Raw genomic sequence first — 25334 nt, forward strand, 5'->3', positions numbered from 1 at the left:
ATAAGTATACTGCTGTATGACCAAAAAATGAAACACTATCTCCTTGATATTTAAATCCATAGAAATGTAGTATTTGACCACTTCTATGGTAGAACTTCAGTTTTGATGTATGTGGAATCGAGAGGAATACAGGTTTTGGTGGTATTAACAGCTATAAAGGAAATTTACCTGAAGTTTATCAAATTATGGTTATATCTTAATGATTTCTGGGAGCTTTTTAATCAGGAGTATTTTATATTGAATACATGTTTTTAAATTTGATACATATATATGTTGAACCCTTTGTATTCACCTGGTAATTTAAACAAGAGTTAGAACTCAGCATCTTCTCTTTTCTTTCTATTGAATAGTAAGTCCCAGTCTAATTTGTTTTGTTTCTTCTACTCCAAAATGAAGTGAATGTTGGTTGAGGGTGGGGGTAAACTTATTCGAAATTTGTCAGTCAAAAAAATTTTTGTATGGTAATCTAAAATGAAATGGAAGTACCAATGAAGTGTATTTTCAATAGAATTGCTTCTTAAGCAATAACGTTCCAAAAATACTGGCTAGACAATAAGTCTAAGTGGTTATAACAAGTATCAGGATGAATCACGGATGGAAAAAGATTCATGCCTCAGTAGGACTTGAGAGCAACTAAGCTGGGATAAAATAAATCTCTTGTGGCTTCTTCTGAATTTCCTCCATCTTTGGAGAAATTTTCCGTTTCTCCACACATCTAATTGTTGACTGAATTTCATCCACCTTTAGAGTCTATCTCAAATACTGTTCTTTCCATGAAGCCTTTTCTTATTTAGCCAGCTGTTTCAGATCTCCTTCCCTTGACTTTCCATAGCATTTTATTTGTAATTGGCTTCTGACTCTTAGTCTAGACTTTTTTCCCCTCTTGAATTTAAGCTTGCTGGATTATTGGGAGCAGAAATATTTGATTCTCCTGCCATGTCTAACTTATTGCCTTGTCTCTTTTAAATGGGGAAGAGTGAGGGAAGATTTTGGTGAGAAGCACAAAATTCTGCCTTCTAGGTGTGACAATAGCAGTTAACATTTACTGAATAAAGGATCCTGAAGCTTATGTAATTTATTGGATTCTTTATAAGAAAATATTGTGAAGTTATGGACACACAATTGCTGGGGCCCTTTCCTTCACTTTGGAAGGACTCTGTTCTTCTAGTGTGGTGTGCTAAAGGTTAAGCTTCATTAGTTATGCATAATTTTGCCTTGGGCTGAGAAAATACTGTGTGCCTGGCAGAGTTCTAAGTCTATTCTTGTTTAATCTTAACAACTTGTAAGGAATAGAGTTTGACAAAGAAACGGTAAGTAACTTGACCACAGCCACACGGTTACTAGCCTTCTGAGAGGCAGTAATTGGAAGCAAGGTAGGATTGTATGCCTGTCTAAACAGTTTGTATTATAGGCAGTGTAAGTTTTGGAGCTGGAAACCCAATGAGATTAATGTGTAAGATAAGTAAGCAAATGAGCTTAACAAGTAAATAAGATTATGTGAGCTATGAAGCAGAAAACAAAAACAAGATACTGGAGGTAAGGTTATTAAGTCTTCTCAGGAATCCAAGAACGTGATGATTTGATTGGATTGATTGAAAATAGAGAAGAGGAACCAAGTTTAAGGGTATAATATAATGGCAAGATGAACAGTAGTTGGTGATGGGCTATAAAAGTTGAGAAAGAGCAGTCAGATATTGAGTATATCCTATGAATACAGTAAATTATTCATTTTATTCAGCCATTCAAATAACAGGCAAAGAATCTGAAGTTCAGAAAAGTTTAACTTCTCAAAACTCCTCACAGAAGTAATAAAGTACTTGAGTATGTGATTTTGTATCCACTGTTGTTGTTCATACAATACACAAACCCTGAGCCAAGTTATAGTCTAAATGATTGCAGAAGTATCAGTATAGGAACACAGGAAAGAAGCTCACCTTACAGGAGGAGATGAATTCAGTTTTGTATATAACCATCATTATTTCTAGTCACCGTCTTAAGTGGTGGTAAGTCACAGGGAGTTAAAAATAACAAGATGGATAAAGAAGATGTGGTACATATATACAATGGAATACTATTCAGCCATAAGAAAGAAACAAATCCTACCATTTGCAACAACATAGATAGAGCTAGAGGGTATTATGCTTAGTGAAGTAAGTCAGGCAGAGAAAGACAAATAACAAATGATCTCCCTCATCTGTGGAGTATAACAGCGAAGCAAAACTGAAGGAACAAAATAGCAGCAGACTCATAGACTCCAAGAAGGGACTAGTGGTTACCAAAGGGGGAGGGGTGCAGGAGGGAGGGAGAAGGGGATTGTGGGTTATCATGATTGGTGCACATGGTGTGTGTGTGTGTGGGGTCACAGGGAAGACAGTGTAGCTCAGAGAAGGCAAATAGGTACTCTGACGTCTTACTACACTGATGGACAGTGACTGCAATGGGTTATGGGGGGAGGACTCGTTAATAAGGGTGAATGTAATAACCACATTGTTTTTCTTGTGAAACCTTCATAAGAGTGTATATCAATGATACCTTAATAAAAAAAAAAAGAAATAACAAGATGGTAACCAGGGAGCTCTTAGGAAAGAATGAGTTAAATCACTAGTATGGATGACCTTTCAAGGAGGGGTTGTAATGATGGATGGAGCTTAGAAAATTTAAGAGCTGAACCATCTCAAATATGCGGAATTAGGAATAGGAAAAGTAAAGATTTCTCAGTGGGTAAAGAGCCTGAGCCAATGAGGTATATTTTTAACAAACCATTTTGAATCAGGCTTTGGCAGGTAGTTTTTGAAGTTAGGTGGTAGTTTCAGGAATTGTCTATACTTAAATCCCCCAGAGCATAAAAATATGCAAAATCAAAAATTTGCATAGAGGTTACATTTCTGCGTTTTCAAGTTTATTGATTGTGATCAGTATGCAGCAAGACTTTAGCAACACATAAACCATTTATAGGTACTGGAACAGATAATCCAAGAATGTTTTTGAAAACCAGTTTTCATTTGCTTAATTACTCTTGGGTTTGAAAAATAGATCTTCAGAGAAATTTGGAAAATGAATGAACTATTTTAAGTATGAAATACTGAGTTTTGTTCACAAAAAAAATAAAGTTGTAGATTTATTAATGATCCATCTGGTATTTTTACTTTGATGTAGTTAACATAAATTTTCATATAAGGATAACTTCCACCATGATTGGCTTCATGCAGTACTTGGTGTAGGAAAATGAGAGACTATATAACCAAACTTATTTTTCTGTTGAATATGTTAATTATGGCAGGGACCAAACAATTTAAGTGTCATGGGGTGGGAGAGGGTGAAAGTACACAAAGAACAAAGAATTTTTAGCTGCTATCTTCCTCAGTTTTATCCCTCAAATGTTAGAAGAAAATGTTTTATTTTGTTTGTTATCTATTTTATTTATAATTTTGTAAAATTTACTGAAAATTATACAGTCTAGAAAATGTTAACTTTCCACTTCTTATCATTTTTACTGTTTATAATTTAGAACTTTCTAAATTTTGGTTTTAAAGTTTGATTGATTGCTATTTTAGGAAGCTGGATTTCTAAAATACTGACTTAATTTTTTGTTTTTCTCCCTCCCACCACCCTCTAGTGGACAAACTACATTCATGGGTGGCAGGATCGTTGGGTAGTTTTGAAAAATAATACACTGAGTTACTACAAATCTGAAGATGAGACAGAGTATGGCTGCAGAGGATCCATCTGTCTTAGCAAGGCTGTCATCACGGTATGTTCCTGTTCGCTGTCATTGAACAAAATTTTATTGTGCATCAGCTGTATGATAGAACCAGGAACTGTTCTAGTTGGTGTTTAGGATACATTTGTGAACAAAGTGTGTAAATACCCTTGCCTTGTGGAGTATACAGTCCAATGCCTATCTCCATAAAGTTATTTTAGAGTGTGTATTATTATATACTACTGTTTTATATAGACACATAGTAGTTAACTGGTTGGTAGCAAACCTTAAACAAGGGCTTCAGAAAAAGAGATGTTAGAGGGCTTCATATCTGACAAGATGAAATAGTTACTTAGTAGGTTATTGAAAAAGTTAAAGAAGAAAAATAAAAAAATATACGTACCATAACATTTAAAAATAAGTTAAAATACATAAACCTCTATTTTTGCTAACTTTTAATGTAAAGCTAATACTGTCTCTTTGGTATGAAGTTGAGAGAAGTTGTATAAGCTACATAATGTGTGAGTTGCAATATCCAGTTTTGATTTCTCTAGAAAGTGGAAGAAAAGCTTGCAGACACTTTTGAAAAACCCTACAGATTCTTCTCGATTTTTATGATTTTTCCAAATATTTTATTACAGATGTCTTTTATCTTATTCAATACCTTTTAAAAGAATGACTCACCTTTATCAAGTCATTCTACTTAGTTTATGTTCAACTTAGTTTATACAGAAATAGTCCTCTTTATGCACTTGTATTCCATAGACCTATGTAATGTCTACTTAAGTGATGTAAGGACTACAACAAGTAAACTGGCATAAACAAGTTTGGGAACAACTGACTTGGTAATCACAAACTCAGCTAGTGGGATCAGAAGTGCTTGCATATACTGAAATAGCATATAACATCCTAGTTGAAAATGGTCAGTATGCTAGCATATTTAATAAAGGGGTGGAAAAGGTGTTGACTAAAGCAGGTCAGTTAAATTAAGGTCTGTTAAGGGAGCTAGTGTGATTAAAATCTAAAAATGACTACATTAAACTTGATCAGATTTTACTGATGGAAAGAGAATTCACATTTTGATAGAATTTATATTGCTTATAAAAGTAAAAGGTGTACTTTTGGCTGTGTTGACGTCTAAATCAGACTTACATGTTATGTTACACATTTAAGGAAAATCTTAAGAGTATTGTCCATCACTTTTCATAATTCTGCACCTCTCGTAGATTCAGTTTGAGAACAAAAGCTTAGTTGAATATTGAGTTGGAAAAACTTACAAAGGAATTGTTTGGAAGTATTAATGAAACTGCTACTTTCCATTCTTAGGGAAAATTTTAAAGAAATGTTTTGAATATAAAGTCTCATTATTTTGACTGGAGTGTGGTGCATTATAATATATTTTGAAATTGAATATAGTTCAATATTTGGGAGTTTTATTTCTCTTGAGCTAGAACATTATGCTAGAGGATAGAAATGTACATCATAGTATGGAAGTGTCTTTCCTCAGTTTTTCCCCTCTTTCCTTCTTTTGCATATTGTCCAATGCTTATTAGTTTCAGTGCTTGTCTCTGAAAATAATACATTGATGGTTGATGTGAAAATGGGAAGGATAAAATTGTATCTTTATTGTCTACTATGTAGTAGTATTCCTAGAGTATGGTGCTAGTTTCTATAGAGTTAAATATAGTTATCCTGTCTTGAATTGTGAACTGTAGTGAATAAGTGCATGCCTTATTTGGGGAAAGAAGAAAAATTAATAAACACTGACATTGCATCTGCTCAGGAAAAGACAATGAGTTCTTTATAGGTTTTTTTTTTTAATACCTGTATTAGCATGCAGAACCTCCACTGTGGCACACAGGCAATGAAATTGGGTAGGAAAGTGAAACAATTTGAACAATTTGAAAGGATAGGTTATGAAGAGACCTTGTGGAAATATTCACTGGGCTGAGTAGTAATAGAGCAGGTAAAAGATGAATGAGGCAGAAGAATCTGAGTGGTAGTCTTAGATACAGTGAATCAGGTGGTAGGGACAAACACAAGCATATATATTCTGAACTCATTCAACTTTCATTCTGTTCCTTGCTCTGTGGGTTCACAAGTTCACTTTTACATATTTCAAAAAAATTCTAACTGAATTTGGTGAATTTCTCAGAGTGAAGTTTACAAATAGAATATGTACTTGAGTTAAATTAGAAAAATGTAATGCTTTGTTAAAAAGTTATCCTTTGATTTTCTTAAATATGGGCTATTGTATCAGTTCATTTCTGAAGACAATATCAGTGTTGAATTTGTTCACATCACACCTTGGGAAACTGCTAGTATTCGTATGTGAAGAAATCTGGACTTGAAAAGTTGTGACTATTCTGTAACCATTCATTTCATTAACATATGTTATTCATTGGTGAACCCTGTGTCAGAGCCCACCTTTTCTGATAGAACCCTAACTCACTGTTAAATTCACTCTTATTTTAGTTTAATAATCAAGTCATTCTCAATTTATTCAAACTATATCCTTCAGTTGTATGATGATGAATTGAGTGACTGCTTTCAAAGAACAAATTATCTTTTGGGAAAAATTTTGTTACCTGGAAATAATTGGGAGTAAGTGAGTAGGAAGATAAGCAGTATTTTTTCATTTTGTGAAAAATGAACTGTCTGTATTAGAATAAATAAATGGTTGTAGAAAGTTGAATTTCTCATTATTATAGTTTAATAATTATTTGCTTAATAGTCTGTCCCTGCCATATAGTAGATGTTCAATATATGTTCATTGTAATTCTCCAATCAAAAGCAATGTTTATGGGATATTTAAACTGTTGTTTATTTTTTTAACTCTGTTTTTTAATAAAATGCCTTTGGTAAAAAAAAATACAATCCATGCATGAAAAGGTTTACAGTGTAAATGTTCTCTTTACTCTCAGTCCTGCATTTAAGAAATAACCAGCATTAAATTTCTGACCTGTCCTACCAGAAAATTTGTATGCCTATACATGCATTTATTTGTTTATATCCTTCATGTTCATTTATACAAATAGCATCATACTAAGCCTATTGTTCTGTGCCTTGTTGTCTTTTAATATGTACTGGGCATTACTACATTCTGTTGAGCTTTATGAATGTACTGTGTCTTATTTATTTGCACTTCTCAGTTCTTGGACATTTACAGCATGTCTAATTTTGTTACATTAGAAACATCGTTGAAACAAACATATATTTTAAAATTTGTTTATAGTTGCTGTGAAATGCCCATTCAAAAGAAGACCGCTTTTCATCCTACCAATAGTGTGTGAGTGTCTCTATTTTCCCATATCCTCAAGTATTGAGGAAGTTGGGTTTTGGCAAATGTTAAAATATTTTCCTAGATCCAAGTGTTATTTTCTTATTTTAAATTGTATTTTTTATTCATGAGGTTGATGAACTTAATATGTTTATAACTCATTTATATATTTTTCCTCTTCTACTTGTTTGTTCTCTTTTTTTTCTCTGTTTCTTTCTGATCTGTAGAAGCTCTTGATGTCATAATCTGCTACTTACTGTATTTGTAGCAAGTATTTTCCCCCAGGTTGTCATTTCTCCATTTCTTCTTTTCTTTTTTTATAGTCTTTTTTAGCCCACAGAAATTTAAATTTTTACACACTCTTACTGACCTTTTGCTTTACAGGTTCTGTATTCAGTTACATTTAGATGGGCGTTTCCCCCTCAGAGACTAAATTCTATATAAGTGTAGCTATATTTTCATCTACAGTTTATATTTGAATTTGATTCCTGTGGAAGTTATGTTCGTGTAAGGAGTGATCGGAGAATTTAGCTTTTCTTTAAAATAAATAACCATATATTCTAATACCATTAATTTAATAATAATTCACCTTTTCTCCACTGATTTGAAATGTCACCTTTATCATATATTACATTCCCATGTCTGAGGTTGTTTCTGGTCTCCCTTCTGTTCAGTTGGTTTGTCTATTCTTTCTTTTTGTAACATGTTTAAAGTTATACTGCTAATATTTCGTCAACTAAATCCATAAACTGCTAATGATCCTTCTGTAAAGATAAAAGAAGCGGTATGTTTGCAGTTACTAGGATTGATGATGTTTTGAGAATTAGATAGAGATTTTTAGTATAATGGAAATAGTACTGTCTTTAGAATAATTTGTCTAAATTCTTTAGTCTCAAGTTTCACCTTAGGTTTCTGACTTTGTGTGCCTGATATCTTGTACAACTTTTTTAAATTATCAAATGAATGGATTTCCTGTTACTCTTATAGGTTGGTTACAGGGAAATTTGTTTGCCAATTTCACAGTCTAATATTTTCAGAAAGAAAATTGAAAGGTAGTGCAAATGTTTATTAGATTAAAAAAAATTTAAAGCCAAATTGCTCCAAGGTAAGTAGGAGTTGAAAAGAGAAAATGGTAGACAATCCTGGCAAAATTAAAGAAGCCAATAGAACTGTAAAAGCAAGGGAAGGAATTCAACATTGAAAATAACAGTAAAAATGAAGGATGTTAAAAGTACCAAATAAAGTGTGGTAGTCAGATGTAAAAATTTTTTGAATGTGGAATTATAAAGTAAAAAATTATGATATAAATGATGTTAAGCAAATTGGATATTGCCAAAGATGAGTAATACCATAAATAATCGTTACACAGAGAACTCTAGATTAGTGAGAAATCCAAGGAGTTGGTCTTTTATCAGTGTATGGTTTTCCTAAATTGAATTATTATTAGTAAGAACTGAAGGAAAGAGAGGAAGGTATAGGCAACAAGTAAAAGCACTGGGTAAGATGCTAGTTGATAATTCTCATTTGAGGAGCATTTGCCTGTGAATTTCTAAAGAAATTAGTATTTTACACTACTAATATTTATGCTTTGAGAAACTAATAACTTGTGTTCAGTAGTGCATTTGCCTTTTTTTTATTGAAGTAGAGTTGATACACAATATTGCTTTCAAATGTACAACACAGTGGTTCAGCAGTTACCCATATTATTAAATCCTCACCCCAACTAGTGTAGTTACTAGCTGGCAACATAGAAAATGTTACAGAACCATTAAATATATTTTCCATGCTGCACTTCCATGCCTGTCACCAACTTACACTATGATTGAGAATTTTGGGGCCCTTTTATCCCCTTCACCTGCCCCACCTGTGCATCCCAACCCCACCACCCTGCTAACTACCAGTAACTTTTTTCACTTTGTTTTTAGATTCCACTAATAAGTGAAATCATATGGATTTGCCTTCCTCTGCCTAGCTTATTTCACTTAGCATAATACCCTCTAGGACCATCCGTGTTATTGAAAATGTCAGGATGTCTTTTTTATTGTTGAATAATATTTCATTATGTGTATGTACTGCATCTTCTTTATCCATTCATCTGTTTACAGATGCTTTGATTGCTTCCATATCTTGACTATTGTAAATAATGTGGCAATAAACATAGGGGTGCATATATGTTTTTGAATCAGAGATTTTGTTTTCTTCCAGTAAATTCCTAGAAGTGCAGCTACTGGGTAGTATGGTATTTCTATTTTCAGTTTTTTGAGGAACTTCCATACTGCTTTCCACCGTGGCTGTACCATTTAAAATTCCCACCAACAGTGTAAGAGGATTCCCATTTCTCCACATCCTCACCAACACTTGTTATTTCTTGTGTTTTGGATAGTGGCCATTCTAGCTGGTGCGAGGTGATAACTCATTGGGGTTTTGATTTGCATTTCCCTGATGATTAGTGACGTGGAGCATCTTTTCATGTGCCTGTTGGCCATCTGTGTTTCTTAGGAAGAACAGCTGCTCAGGTCCTCCACCTAATTTTTAATTGGGTTATTTATTTATTTATTTTTGGTGTTGAGGCTCATGCACTCTTTGTATATTTTGCGTGTTAACCCCTTATCAGATGAATCGTTTGTGAATATATTCTCCCGTACTGTAGGTTGCCTTTTTATTCTGCTGATGGTGACTTATGCTGTGCAGAAGCTTTTTAGTTTGATGTAGTCTTACTTATTCATTTTTTATTTTGTGTCCCTTGCCCAGGGAGACATGCCCTGAAAAAGTATTACTCATGCTTATGTTCAAGAGATTCTTGCCTGTTTTCTTCTAAGAGTTTTCTGGTTTATGGTTGAATCCATTTCAAGTTTACTTTTGTATGTGGTGTTAGACAGTAATCCAGTTTAATTCTCTTGCATGTAGCTATCCAGTTTTTCGGACACCATTTATTGAAGAGACTGTCCTTTCCCCATTGTATTGTCATGGCTCCTTTGTCATATATTAATTGATCATATATGTGTTGGTTTATATCTGGGCTCTCTATTCTGTTCCATTGGTCCATGGGCCTGTTCTTGTGCCAGTATCATACTGTTTTGATTTACTGTGGATTTGAGGTATTGCTTGAAGTAAGGGAGTGTAATCACCTCAGCTTTGTTCTTTCTCAGGATTGCTTTGGCCTTTTAAGTTTTTTTGTGGTTCCATATGAATTTTAGGATTTGTTCTTGTTCATTGAAAAATGCCATTGGTACTTTGATAGGGATTGCATTAAGTCTGTAAATTGCTTTGGGTAGGTTGGCCATTTTGACAATATTAATTCTTCCTATCCCTGAGCAGGGAATAGATTTTCATTTATCTGTTTCTTCAGTTTCTTTCATCAGTGTCTTACAGTTTTCATAGTATAGGTCTTTCACCTCCTTTGTTAGGTTTATGCCCTAGGTATTTTATTCCTTTTGATATAATTGTAAATGAAATTGTTCTCCTGATTAATGTTTCTGCTAGTTTGTTAGTATATAGGAATGAAACAGATTCTTTTATATAGATTTCATATCCTCCAACTTTGCTGAATTCAATTATTAGTTCCAATAGTTTTTGGTGGAGTCTTTAGGGTTTTCTCTTTGTAGTAATATCATCTGCAAATAGGGACAGTTTTACTTCTCCTTACCAGTGTGGCTGCCTTTTATCTTGTCTAATTGCTGTGGCTATAACTTCCAGTACTGTGTTGAATAAAAGTGGTGAGAGTGGCCATCCTTGTTTTATTTCTAATCATAGAGGAAAAGCTTGCAGCTTTTTTGCCATTGAGTATGATGTTAGCTGTTGGTTTGTTATATATGGCCTTTACTATGTTGAGACATTTTCCCTGTATGTCTATTTTGTTGAGAGTTTTTATCATGAATGGATGTTGAATTTTTTTATATACATATATTTTAAATTGAAGTATCATTGATATACAATCTTATATTAGTTTCAAGTATACAACACAGTGGTTCAACAGTTACCCATATTAAATCCTCACCTCCAGTAGTACATTTACTATCTGTCAACATGGGACAATGTTACAAAATCATTGGCTATATTCTGCATGCTGTACTACTCTCCCTGTGACTGACCTACATTATGATTGAGAACTTTTGTGCCTCTTTATCCCTCTCAGCCACCTCACCCACCCATTCGAACCCCTCCTCCATGATAACCACCAGTCCCTTCTCAGTGTCTATGAGTCTACTGATGTTTTGTTTGTTCTATTTTGCTTTGTATTTATATTCCACAAGTGAAATCATATGGTATTTGTTTTTCTCCACCTGGCTTATTTCACTGAGCATTATACCCTCTAGATCCATCCATGCTACTGCAAATAGGATTTCTTCTTTTTTATGGCTGAATAATATTGCATTGTGTATATGTACTATATCTTCTTTATCCATTCATTTACTGATGGACACATAGGTTGCTTCCATATCTTGGGTATTGTACATAATGCAGCAAGAAACATGGGTGCATATATCTTTTGAATCAGGAATTTTGTTTTCTTTGGGTAAATTCCTAGAAGTGGAATTACTGGGTTGAATGGTATTTCTATTTTTAGTTGTTTGAGGAACTTCCATACTTCTCTCCACAGTGGCTGCACCAATTGACATTCTCACCAACAGTGTAGGAGGGTTCCCATTTTTCCATATCCTCTCCAACATTTGTTATCTGTTGTCTTTTGGATAGTGGCCATTCTGACTGGTGTGATGTGATATCTGATTGTGGTTTTGATTTGCATTTCTGTGGTGATTAGTACTATGGATCATCTTCTCATGTTCCTGTTGGCCATCTCTATTTCTTCTCTGGTGAAATGTCTGTTCAGATCCTCCACTCGTTAATCCGATTATTTGGTTTTTGGTGTTGAGGTATATGAGCTCTTTATATAATTTGGATATTAACCCCATATCAGATAAATCATTTATGAATGTATTTTCACATACCGTAGGTTACCTTTTTGTTCTACTGATGGTGTCCTTAGGATGTTGAATTTTGTCACATGCTTTTTCAGCATCTATTGAGATGATCATATGGTTTTAATCCTTTTTGTTAATGTGTTGTATAGTATTGATTGATTTACAGGTGATGTACCATGCTTGCATCCTTGGAATAAATCCATTTAGTTGTGATGGATGATCCTTTCGATATATTTATGTATTTGGTTTGCTAATATTTTGTTGAGGACTTTTGCATCTGTGGTTATCAGGTATATTGATTTCTAATTTTCCTTTTTGCAGTGTCTTTGTCTGGTTTGGGTATTAGAGTGATGATGTCCTCAGAGAATGAGTTTGGAAGTAGTCCCTCCTCTACTTTTTGGAATACTTTTAAGAAGGGTGGTTATTAGCTCTTCTTTAAATGTTTGGTAGAATTCAGTTGTGAAACCATCGGGACCTGAACTTTTGTTTGTTGTAAGTTTTTTGATTACCATTTCAATTTCTTTACTGGTCATTGGTCTGTTCAGATTTTCTGTTTCTTTGGGTCTATCACTGAAGGTTTTACTTTTCTAAGAATTTCTCCATTTCTTTTATCTTGTCCAATCAGTAGTACATTTGGAAGTACCATCTTCCATCTTTAGGTCTCATGAATATAACTCAAATAATGTAGTTTTTATAATTCAAATACAGTTGGAAATTAAAACATTTGTAAGAGATTTTAGAAAAGATATAAAAAAGGACAGTTGTTGAAATATAGGACCCAGAGTCTTGAAATAATTTTGCTCAAATTATATAATCAAAAAATGTATTTGTTTGCTAGGGTTGCTATAACAAATTATCACAAACTAAGTGGCTTAAACAGCAGAAACTTATTTTTTCACACTTCTGGAGGCCAGAGGTCCATATCAAGGTGTTGTCAGGGTTGGTTCCTTATGGTTTTTTTTGGTGGTTTGTTTTGGCAATCTTTGGCATTCCTTGGCTTTATAGATTGATCACCCTGATCTCTGCATTTATTTTCACATGGTGTTCTCCCTGTCTGTGTATCTGTGTCCAAATTTCCTCTTTTTATAAGGACACAAGGTATATTAGATTAGGGGACCTATTTTACTTCAGTGCAACCTCATCCTAACTAATTATACCTCTAATCATTACCCTATTCCAAATAAAGTTCCATTCTGAAGTACTCAAGAGTTAAGGATTCAACATATAAATTTGGGGTACACACAAAAAAAATTATATTTTTGTGTTATAAAAAAAAGTTAATACTAGAACCCAAGTGTCCAGATTTTTCTCTGGTGTCATATTATCACATGTCACTAAGCATAGGAAAAATGCGTATATGATGCATTTAATTTTGTGAAAGACTTTAACATAACTGTTAAGTATTTATAAATCAACTCTTTAAAATTTGTGATTTACTACTAATGCCTTCTGTTAAATCTCTAATAAATATGATCTATATTTAGAATTCAAGTTTCCTTAAAGCAAGGAATATTCATTATTTTCTAGATTTGCCTGCTTGAAATAGTTAGCAAGAGACTTGTTTTCTTAGTTTTCCTAAAGGTCTTTTGAGGTTTACTTAGCACAATATCCCCTTAGTATTTTATCCCAATTTCTAAAGTGCTTACAATATCATTTATGGGTTTTGAAGTCAAACAGGTTTAGATCTTGGCTGGACTTCTTATAGCCAAAGGGCAGATTACTAAATTTCTCTGAGCTTCACCTTCCTTAACTGTTTAAAAGATGGGGAGATATCATCTAGGTATGGGATGATTATGTGTCCTAAAATAATTTAAAAGCAAAGATATAGTTCTTAGTACATAAAAAACACTCAAATTTCTTTGTGTATTTTGTGAAATGTTTGTATTGGAAATATAAAGCCTGAATTTTTTTTTTTTAATGGAAGAATAAGCAAAGCTGGCAAAGCCTTTTATTAAAGGGGAACAAAGATGCCAGTGACTTACTAGAGCTAGGATATGTGGGATGTCATATTTCAACAGATTCTCATGCATTTTGTATAAGCAATTTCCTTCCACCAAGTGGTTTTATTAACTACATATTTACGTAATTAACCCTTTATATGTCTTGCTTTCTGCATGTTCTTGACAGACTGTTTTTTCCTTGCTTCGCTATTTATTATTTGTTTTAAGAACATGTGCCTTTTTAAAAATCAAATTTACTGAGGTATAAAAATTCACCCTTTTTAAGTATACACTCAACAGTTTTCACGGATATATACAGTCCTATAATCACTACCACAATCTGAATATAGACAGTTTCTATCATCCCAGAAAGTTCTCTCCTTCCCTTTTGTAAACAGTTATCTCCCCATCCCCGGCCTCTGGCAACAGCTATTCTTGTAGTTTTGCCTTTTCCAGAATGTTATGTAATTGGAATTATACAGTATGCATGTTTTTGTGTCTGGCTTTTCATGCTTTTGATAGTCATCCATGTAGTTTCATGTATTCCTAACTCATTATTGTAGAGTACTATTCCACTATATTGATGTACCACACTTTGTTATACATTGACCAGTTATATGGATATAAGTTTGTTTCCAGTTTTGGCTACCATAATCAGGCTGCTGTAAACATTTGCATATAGATCTTTGTGCAGACATATGTTTTTATTTCTCTTGAGTAGATACCTAGGAGTGAGATTGCTGGGTTTTATGGTAAGTATGTTTAACTTCATAAGAAACTGCCAAAGTGACAGTACCATTTTTTGTTTTTTTATTTTTTATTAAGGTATTATTGATGTACACTCTTATGAAGGTTTCACATGAAAAACAATATGGTTACTACATTTACCCATATTATCAAGTCCCCACCCATATCCCATTGTAGTCACTGTCCATCAGTGTAGTAAGATGCCACAGATTCACTATTTGCCTTCTCTTTGCTACACAGTTTTCCCGGTGATCCCCTACACCATGTGCACTAAACATAATACACCTCCATCCCTTCTCTCTCCCTCACCACCTGCCCTCCCAAACCCCTCCCTTTTAGTAACCACTAGTCCCTTTTTGGAGTCTCTGAGTCTGCTGCTATTTTGTTCCTTCAGTTTTGCTTTGTTGTTATACTCCACCAATGAGGGAAATCATTTGGCACTTGTCTTTCTCTGCCTGGCTTATTTCACTGAGCATAATACCCTCTAGCTCCATCCATGTTGTTGCAAATGGTAGGATTTGTTTCTTTCTTATGGCTGAATAGTATTCCATTGTGTATATGTACCACCTCTTCTTTATCCATTCATCTACTGATGGACACTTAGGTTGCTTCCACATCTTAGCTATTGTAAATAGTGCTGCCATAAACATAGGGGTGCATATGTCTTTTTGAATCTGGGAAGTTGTATTCTTTGGGTAAATTTCAAGGAGTGGGATTTCCGGGTCAAATGGTATTTCTATTTTTAGTTTTTTGAGGAATCTCCATACTGCTTTCCACAATGGTTGAACTAGCTTACATTCCCACCAGCAGTGTAGGAGGGTTCCCCTTTCTCCGCATCCTCGCCAGGATTTGTTGTTGTTCTTAGTCTTTTTGATGCTGGCCATCCTTACTGGTGTGAGGTGATATCTCATTGTGGTTTTAATTTGCATTTATTTCCCTGATGATTAGTGATGTGGAGCATCTTTTCATGTGCCTGCTGGCTATCTAAATTTCTTCTTTGGAGAACTATCTTCCTATCCTCTGTCCATTTGTTAATCGGGTTATTTGCTTTTTGGGTGTTGAGGCGTGTAAGTTCTTTATATATTTTGGATATTAACCCCTTGTCGGTTATGTCCTTTACAAATAAATTCTCCCATACTGTAGGATGTCTTTTTGTTCTGTTGATGGTGTCCTTTGCCGTACAGAAACTTTTTAGTTTAATGCAGTGCCGGCAGTACCATTTTATATTCCCATTAACAGTGTATGAGAATTCCAGTTGCTTAGTGTTTTTCTAAGCACTTCTTTTTTTAATCTTAACATTCTAGTAGGTGTGTAGTAATACCTCATTGTGGTTTCAGTTTGCAATTTTGTAACGACTAGTGATTTTGCTCATCTTTTCATCTGTTTGTTCTTTGTGGCTCTTTGGTGATGTCTGTTCAAATCATTTGTTCCTGTTTAGTTTCTTAATATTTATTAAGTTCTTTATATGTTATTTGAGAACCATAACTTTTATGAGACATGTGTTTTTTTAAATCAGATCTGAATTTAGCAAATATTTTTTCCCAACCTAACAGCCTGATTTTTGTCACTATCATCAGAGAATTGGTTACATTTAAACATACTTATATATTCAGATGTATATTTTTGCTCTGAATTCTTAGGAGTCCTTGAAGGCTATTTATTTCCCAGTATAGTTTACAAAGATATCAAAACTGTTATTAATTTTTTTCTTTATTTGTACAGAGGCATCATCTCTAACAATTTTTTAATTTTAATTTTTTAGTTTGGGGTCGGTAGTGGCACACTGTCATTTAATTGAAGCAACAAAGCTTAGATTTAAAATTACCTGCTGAAAGCTCATTATGTAGTGAATTCACCAGGAATGCAAGTTTTGCAGTTGAGCTTCATTTGAGTGAGTGCTGTGTAGACTTGACTTCTGGCCTTTTTGTTCATGGAGGAAGAAAACCATGGCTGAGATATCCTTTTGGTCCCCAAGTTAGAGAATGTATATTACTCAACAATTACTTCTTTTAAAAATAAACTTTCCCAGCAATGAGGACTCATCAGTTAAAAAAAGAAAAAGATCACTTATAAATTGGTTATAATAAAAGAGACTAAGAAGTCATGACCAGTTGAAGCGCATCCAGAAATTAAGATGGTCTCTTAAGTAATTATGTCTCAGGGCGGGAGACTGGATTGGGTAATGATTCCTGAAAACTTAACACATAGCCTAATTTCATAAACTGAGGTTTTTGTCCTGTTGTGAAAGACTTCATTTGGTTCTTAAAAAATTAGGAAATATATACATGAAAAATGCATCTGCTTTATCTCCTTGCCCATAAAAAGAGTAGTAAAGGGATTAAAATTTTTTTTTGACCCAGAAAGGGAGAACAGGCAAGGAAATAATAGAAGACAGCACTTTAGAAGCTAGGAAACAAGTACACATGTGCTGAGTTAGTAGATCTGAGAAGCTCAAATCCTAGTATCAGTTGAGAAAGCTGAGAACTAGATTTACATCACAGTCATATAATCAGCAGTACCAAATTGAAATAAGAATTTGAGGATAGAAGTTGTTAAAAATAAAGAGGATGCACTGAATATCAATATAGATGAAACAAGAATGACCATGAATTAATAACCTTTGAAGTTGTGTAGTGATACGTAGTGCTTGTCCTATTCTTTATTTTTGTGTATGTTTGAAAATTCCCATAGTAAAAATTAAAAAGCATACAAACACAAACATTTACAAACCATTTTTTTTGGGAAAGTGTGCCTCATCAAAATAAGGAAGTATTAAATAAGAGAAAGATATGGCAGAGGACATTGTTCGTTCTCACAGTGTGATCTCCAGGCCAGTAGCATCAGTGTCAACTGTGAACTTGTGAAAAAGGCGAATTCTCAGGATCCACACCAGACCTAATGAATCAGAAACTCTGAATATGAGGTCCAGCATATATATGATAGGACTAGTGGTTTATTCCATCTCATTTTCTTAACTGCTTGTTTTCTGGACTTTGATAGTTGATCTGACATTTAATTGACTGGAGTTGTTACTCATAAAGGGAGAGAAATTGCTGTTGGGCTGTTGGTGCTAGCAATCTGAACAATGGATGTAAAAGTCAGACAAGGAAATTCACTAAGTATAGTGATTATCTCAGAAACAGAATAGTTATGAGAACAGTGAACATCCCCTATACCAACTTGGTTGCTTGTCTAGTTGGCACCTTGACATTCTCTGCTAACATTGCTCATTGAATTCTCCATTATCTAGATTGTCATTCTGCTCCTCTGCTGTCAAAAGACCATCTTTTCTCTGGGCCTAACCTAAACCACAACTTTTCTATGAACTACTACTCATCTTTTGGTTTTAATTGTAAGATTTTTTTTAAAGAAGAAACTAACTGAGCTACTATTATGTGCTAATAAGCATTCTGCTAGATATTTTATATGTTATCTCCTTTAGTTATAGTGACCTCCTGATAGCCTAACTTATAATGCTTATTTAATCATTTCATGTATGTGCTTTTATCTTGTTTGTCCCTTTTGTTTCTTCTCTGCAAGAGAAACAGTAATTGCCCACTTATATTTCAAGGTGAAAGGATTTCCAATAGCCCAGTGGTTTCCAAACTTCAGTGCACATCTTGTTAAGTGCACATGCCTTGTTAAAACAGATTCTTGTTACGTTTGTAAGGTCTATGTAAAAGTAAATCTTTTTTTGACGAAACAAAGATTTTCAAATTACTAAATTGTTTTTAGTATTTAGAAGACAAAGACTCAGTTTTAGAAGCCAAGTTAAGGTCACTAAAATTGTGCCTTGATCATAAGGTAATTATAATCAAATAAGTTCTGGAAGTGTTTTGTAACATTCTGATAGTGTTATCATTATACGAATATGTATTTGGGGCTCTGCCATCACATTATTTGAATGAAAATTTCTTACTGAATTGTGATTTCAGTGCCTAGCACAATGCCTTCATCAAATCCTGTCAGTTGAATAATGGAAAATCTTTATAGTTCTGGTGTGGATTTGATTTACAGAAATAGCCAGATGTTATTCAGAATTATTGAACAAGATGATTGAAGCTAAGTAAATTTATTTTTGGCGAAAATAAATTTTAGGCGCAGAGTACAACATACCAAAAAATGTGTATTCATGTTATTTTGCTTACCAAAACTTCTTTTTTGTTTGAAGTAGTACAGTTTTATCATTAATAGGAAATGTGCTTGGATACAGAAGTTTGCTTTTTATGATCACTGAGACAGGTCGCTGATCCTCATTTTAACTGTAAACTACCTACCAGTAAAATTCCATTACAGCAAGTCCAAAAGAGGTATGTAGACATCATGGGTAAAGATTAAAACTTCATTTTCACTAACTTTAAACTGATATTTAACATTTTCTTTAATTATTAATGTAGACAAATAATACTAGTATTGTCAGTATCTGTGACTTTCTTACTGACAGAAATTACAAATATTGTCCCATGGCATTACATATACTGTGGATATCTCTAAGTATCACTATTTGCTACTAGAAACTTAATTTTTTTTTATTTTGAATTCTGTGTAATCTGTTTCCTTTATAATCTTACATATTTTGCTTCATACTTTTGAAAGCATTCTGAGGAGTCTGAAAGTTTCATCAGGTTTGGACAGGGGTGCTTGAATGCTTGCATTAGATCAGGCTGCACTGAATTTTTGTAGCATTAGAATTTTATTTGATTCCATTATTGGTGTGTTCAGGTAATTTAAGATGAAAGAATTAATATCTAAATTTCTAAAGTTAAGTATTTCAGGTCCAGTGAAGAAAAGAAAGAATGCATTATACAAGCTCTCTTCTGGGCTTCTGGGTCTCCTGGGTTACAAGGTTTTACGTGGTCTGCCTTTGTCTTAAATATCACTTCTCACCATCTCCCACTCATGGTGACACCTCCAGTCATGCTGTACTACTTTAGTGTCTTATCTAGGCTTGCTTTTTCCTGTCACAGGTCTTTACATGTGTTTTTCTTGGTGTCCGGAATGTTCTTCCTTTATTCCTTTTCATACTTTCTTGGCTCAGGTAGTATTGCTTGGAAACTTTCCCTGGCCTACCTGACTAGATTATTTTCTTTTATTATATGCTCTCTCAACATGGTGTACGTACCTTTCTGACCTATGCTAGTTACAGTTGAAGTTATATATTTCTTGTGTGGCAATTTGGCTAATGTAAGCTTTGTAAGTTCTGCATAATTAAGGACTGTGCTTGTTCATCCTCACCAGTGTGTCCTTGGTGCCCTGAATAGTGATTGGTAAACCATAGGTATGTGTAAATATTTCACTGATTGGTGTTACATGGATAGATAAACAAATAAGTGGTTTAGATCATGGTTTTCCAACAGTTATATAATGTGAGTCACCAATGCAAGCCACATAACATAATTAAAAATTTTCCTGTAGCTACATCAAGGAAGGAAAAATAAGTGAGATTTTATTTAACTGAATACATCCAAAATACTATCATCCTAATATGCAATCATAAGAAATTATTGCAGAAATATTTACATTCTTCGTTTTATAGCAACTCTTCAAAATCCTATGTGTATTTTACAATTACAGCACATCTCAGTCCAAACTAGCCACACATGGCTAATGGCTACTGTATGGGACAGCTTAGGTTTAGATATGAAAGCAAATTGAAAACTAAGAAATTGGGGACTGCCTGGATCATCGTTCAGTCTTTATTTGAGGGTAAAAATTTAAAGGGTTTTGTTCATTCAAAAATTCCCAAAATTAAGGTTAAAAATGAGACCAATTACCTAAAAGGTGCATTAGGTCAACATGTTAAATGATAAAAGTTGGAACAAATAGTGAGTATTTATAATTTGTTTTCCTATATAGTTCCCTGAAGATTTGCAAGTTAGGTTTACAGATGAAAAAGGAAAACAAAGACTTTGGGAAGGAAAACTGGTTGGGGACAATGAAATTATTCAGACTAACCTTGTCTGGGAATCTGTCTCAGGTGCTATTCTCATAAACTAACACATTTTTATTAAGTACCTTTTGTTATCTTAGCATCTTTTATTGTAGGGCGAATTGGAAAGCTTTCTCTGGCAAAGTATTCCTTGTTTTAATGGGTTTGATGTAACCAAATTTAAGATGCACAATTATTTTAAATGCCACATTGCCAATAGTAGTTGATGTCACAATCTTATTTCAGAGATAAAAGTGTGTGGGTGTTGTGGAAGCGGGGGTGGGCTGGTTATAATTTGGTGAAATGGGACAGAGAAGTGAAAATGTCAAGGAGAAAAAGGGATGAGGGAAGAGGTAACAGGTAAGAAGGAGCAACAATGATAAAAGCCCTCCAGGGCTGGTTGAAGGCCAGAGTGGAGTAGACAAGAGGGAGGTGACCAGGGACAAGTAGTAGGAAAAGAAGCCAGAGAGGTGGTTGGGGCTTGACTACATAGAGTCTGTGAGTCATAAGGACTTTGACTTTTGTGCTGAGTGAAAAGGGATGGTATTGGAGGCTTGACTAGAGGAATGAGTTGATCCTTGGACACAGGATCAACAGGATCACTTTTGACTGTTGTGTTAAGAACAGATTGTAGGAGGCAAGGATGGAAGTAGGAAAACAGAATCAGGCAGTCTTAGGAGGCTATTGTAAATAATCCAGATGAGAGGTGATGATGGTTTGGACCAGAATAGTAGTGGTAGAGATTATGAGAATTGATTGGATTCCAGACTTATTTTGAAAGTACAACTGACAAGAGTTGCAGATTTGCTGATGGGTTCCTTTGGGGTGTGAGAAAAATGAAGAGTCAGATAACTTCAGGTCTGAGCAACTGGTAGTTATCATTTATAGAAATGTTGAAGCCAAAAGAGAAGTTTGGAAAAGCAAGTCAGATGATGAGTTTTGTATATGTTGAGATAGCTTTTAGGCATTCAAAAGGAGATAAAGAGGAGACAAAAGTAAAGTCTGGAGGTCAGGAAAGAGGAACTGGTTGGAGTTAGGAATTGTGTATGAATGTGCATGATGTATCACATATGTGTGTAAATTTCTTTTTTATCCCCACATCATTGACTATTCAGAATTCCTTCCTTCACTACCCCTGTGTTCAGTCTTTGATTTAATATTAGAGGTTTTCTCTAATGTTTGATGACATTGGCTCCTCTTAATGATGGGATGTAAAGAGATTATGCAGCTGGCTTTCAGAAAGGACTATTGTGATGTAAGAAGGATTGGAGTTGACTTGACTACTGGTGACTTTACATTAATCTGTTTTTAACTATTTTGAATTAATAGAGAAATGTCATGTTAGTCTCAGCTAGGTTTCTGTTGGCTAGTCTCTCCTGGCTCCTTTCCATTTTCTTATCTTATATACTCTTATGTCTTAGCAATGCAAGTAGCCTGATACCTTCTAAATAAACTTCTTAAGTGAGCAAGAATCAGTTTCTGTTGTTCATAATTTAGAGCGATAATTGATAATATTTTGTTTAAATCTGATAGGATTTATTTAACTATTTCCTTGTTGAACAAAGAAATTTTAATATTTTATACTTATTTGTACATATAAAAAAAGAGATGCTTGGCTCAGATAATTTTAAGTCTTTGACCTTCATGAGCATTGGAAAGGTATTTGACAATTAGTAGAATAAGAACCAAACCTCCATTGTGATGGCACTGAGGGGCTAAAACTTCACAGAAAACCAACCAGATGTCTTTCTGACCAGAAAACCTGGGAAAGATACATGTACAAACAGCATTGCTGAAAATGAGGAGGAAATCTCACAAATGAGAAGCCAGAGAAGGGGAACTCAGAATTGTGTGTATAAACTTTGCCCAAGAACTAATATCTGAATTCAGCAAAGTTGCAGGATAGAAAATTAATACACAGAAATCTGTTGCATTTCTATACACTCACGATGAACTAGCAAAAAGAGAAATCAGGAAAATAATTCCATTCACAATTGCATCAAAAAGAATAAAATACTTAGGAATAAACCTAACCAAAGAAGTGAAACACCTATATTCTGAAAACTACAAGACCACTCTTAAGAGAAATTAAAGAGGACACTCATAAATAGGAAAACATCCCATGCTCTTGGGCAGGAAGAATTAATATTGTCAAAATGGCTATCCTGCCTAAAGCAATCTATGCATTCAATGCAATCCCTATCAAAATGCCGACAACATTCTTCAATGAACTAGAACAAATAGTTTTAAAATTCATACAAAACCACAAAAGACCCTGAATAGCCAAAGCAATCCTAAGAAGGAAGAATAAAGCAGGGGGGATCTCGCTTCCCAACTTCAAGCTCTACTACAAAGCCACAGTAATCAAGACAATTTGGTACTGGAACAAGAGCAGACCCAAAGACCAGTGGAACAGACTAGAGAGTCCAGATACTAACCCAAGCATATATGGTCAATTAATATATGATAAAGGAGCCATGGATATACAATGGGGAAATAACAGCCTCTTCAACAACTGGTGTTGGCAAAACCGGACAGCTACATGTAAGAGAATGAAACTGGATTACTGCCTAATTCCCTACACAAAAGTAAACTCGAAATGGATCAAAAAGACCTGAATGTAAGTCATGAAACCATAAAACTCTTAGAAAAAAGCATAGGCAAAACTCTCTTGGATATAAACATGAACAACTTTATGAACATATCTCCCCAGGCAAGGGAAACAAAAGCAAAAAATGAACAGGTGGGATTCTATCAAGCTGAAAAGCTTCTGTACAGCAAAGGACACCACCAATAGAACAAAAAGGCATCCTACAGTATGGGAGAATATATTCAAAAATGACAGATCCGATAAAGGGTAGACATCCAAAATATATAAAGAGCTCAAGTACCTCAACAAACAAAAAGCAAATAATCCAGTTAAAAAATGGGCAAAGGATCTGAACAGACACTTCTCCAGAGAAGAAATTCAGATGGCCAACAGACACATGAAAAGATGCTCCACATCGCTAATCATCAGAGAAATGCAAATTAAAACCACAATGAGATATCACCTCACACCAGTAAGGATGGCCACCATCCAAAAGACAGACAACAACAAATGTTGGCAAGGATGTGGAGAAAGGGGAACCCTCCTACACTGCTGGTGGGAATGTAAAATAGTTCAACCATGGTGGAAAGCAGTATGGAGATTCCTCAAAAAACTCAAAATAGAAATACCATTTGACCCAGGAATTCCACTCCTAGGAATTTACCCTAAGAATGCAGCAGCCCAGTTTGAAAAAGATAAATGCACCCCTGTGTTTATGGCAACACTATTTACAATAGCCAAGAAATGGAAGCAACCTAAGTGTCCATCAGTAGATGAATGGATAAAGAAGATGTGGTACATATACACAATGGAATATAAGAAAGAAAACAAATCCTATCATTTGCAGCAACATGGATGGACCTAGAGGGTATTATGCTCAGTGAAATAAGCCAGGCAGAGAAAGACAAGTACCAAATGATTTCACTCATCTGTGGAGTATAAGAACAAAGCAAAAACTGAAGGAACAAAACAGCAGATTGACAGAACCCAAGAATGGACTAACAGTTACCAAAGGGAAAGGGACTGGGGGGAGGGTGGTTGGGAAGGGAGGGATAAGGAGAAAAAGGGGCATTATGATTAGCACACATAATGTAGGAGAGGGGGCAGTGGGAAGGCAGTATAACACAGAGAAGACAAGTAGTGATTCTATAGCATCTTACTGTGCTGATGAACAGTGACTGTAATGGGGTATGTGGTAGGGATTTGATAATGGGGGGAATCTAGTAACCACAATGTTGCTCATGTAATTGTATATTAATGATACCAAAGAAAAAAAAATACAAAAAAACTTTGCCCTAGTCGCTGGTTGACTCCTGAACCACCAATATGTGAGGCAGGTGAAAAGTAGTCTGAAATATGATCTGAATCACTGCCACCATGGCAGAGATTTGGGAGAACTAAAATTCCTTTAAAGAAAACCTGCTGTCTTTTAGCTGTAGAAGTAGCAGAAGCTCAGTTAATGAGCAGAAAACACATAAAAAAAGAGCCAGGGAAGGGGAATCCCAAATTCTGTGTATAAAACTCTGTCCAAGTTTCTACCTGACCCCTCAGTTGTGTGTGTGCAAGCCGGACTGCAAGTGCTCTGAACTCAGGTCCTAGCTGCTTCCCAGTAACACACAGCAGAATTGGCTATTGGAGTCTAAGAAAAGTTACTGTCTGCTGAAACAAAAACAGTATTTTTCAGAGCAATATGACAGAATCCACAGTTCACAACCTAACATTCACAATGTCCAGGATAAACCCAAAATTTCTCAACATAAAAAGAGCTAGGAAATCACAATGCATTCTCAAGGGAAAAGATAAGAACATTGCCAAATTCAAGATGAACCATACATATGTTGTAATTACTTGACAAGGATTTTAAAGCAGCTTTTGTAATTAATGTAAAGTTGTAATAAAAAATGCTTGTAATAAATGAAAAGGTAGGTAGTTTCAGCAGAAAAAAGAAAACTATACAAAAGAACCAGTGGAAATTTTATAACTGAAAAGAATGTTTTTATCTGAAGTAACATTCACCATATGGGTTTGTAGCAGATAAAGGTGATAGAGAAAATAGTCAGGATTTTGAACATAGATCTTTAAGAGGTTATTCTTAACAACAGAAAGGTTTTTGTGTTTGTTTTTAAATGAACAGAACTTCATGGATCTGTAGGGCAATTTCAAATTAATTGGGTGTTGGAAGTCTTGAGAGGAGGAAAGAAGAGTGAAAAAATATTTAAAAGAAAT

General features: G+C 34.5%; 1 protein-coding gene across 2 annotated transcripts in view; it reads left to right on the top strand.

The window, feature by feature from the left end:
- CERT1 (ceramide transporter 1) overlaps positions 1–25334 on the top strand; it is a 110403-nt gene that overhangs the window by 2144 nt on the left and 82925 nt on the right. For both annotated transcript variants that reach the window (XM_036886104.2, XM_036886105.2), the window contains exon 2: positions 3617–3751. In XM_036886104.2, coding sequence (XP_036741999.1) covers positions 3617–3751 — 135 coding nt within the window. The remainder of the gene's footprint in view (positions 1–3616; positions 3752–25334) is intronic.

Source organism: Manis pentadactyla, chromosome 2 (genome assembly GCF_030020395.1).
Source record: "Manis pentadactyla isolate mManPen7 chromosome 2, mManPen7.hap1, whole genome shotgun sequence".
In the NCBI taxonomy this organism is placed as follows: domain Eukaryota; kingdom Metazoa; phylum Chordata; class Mammalia; order Pholidota; family Manidae; genus Manis; species Manis pentadactyla.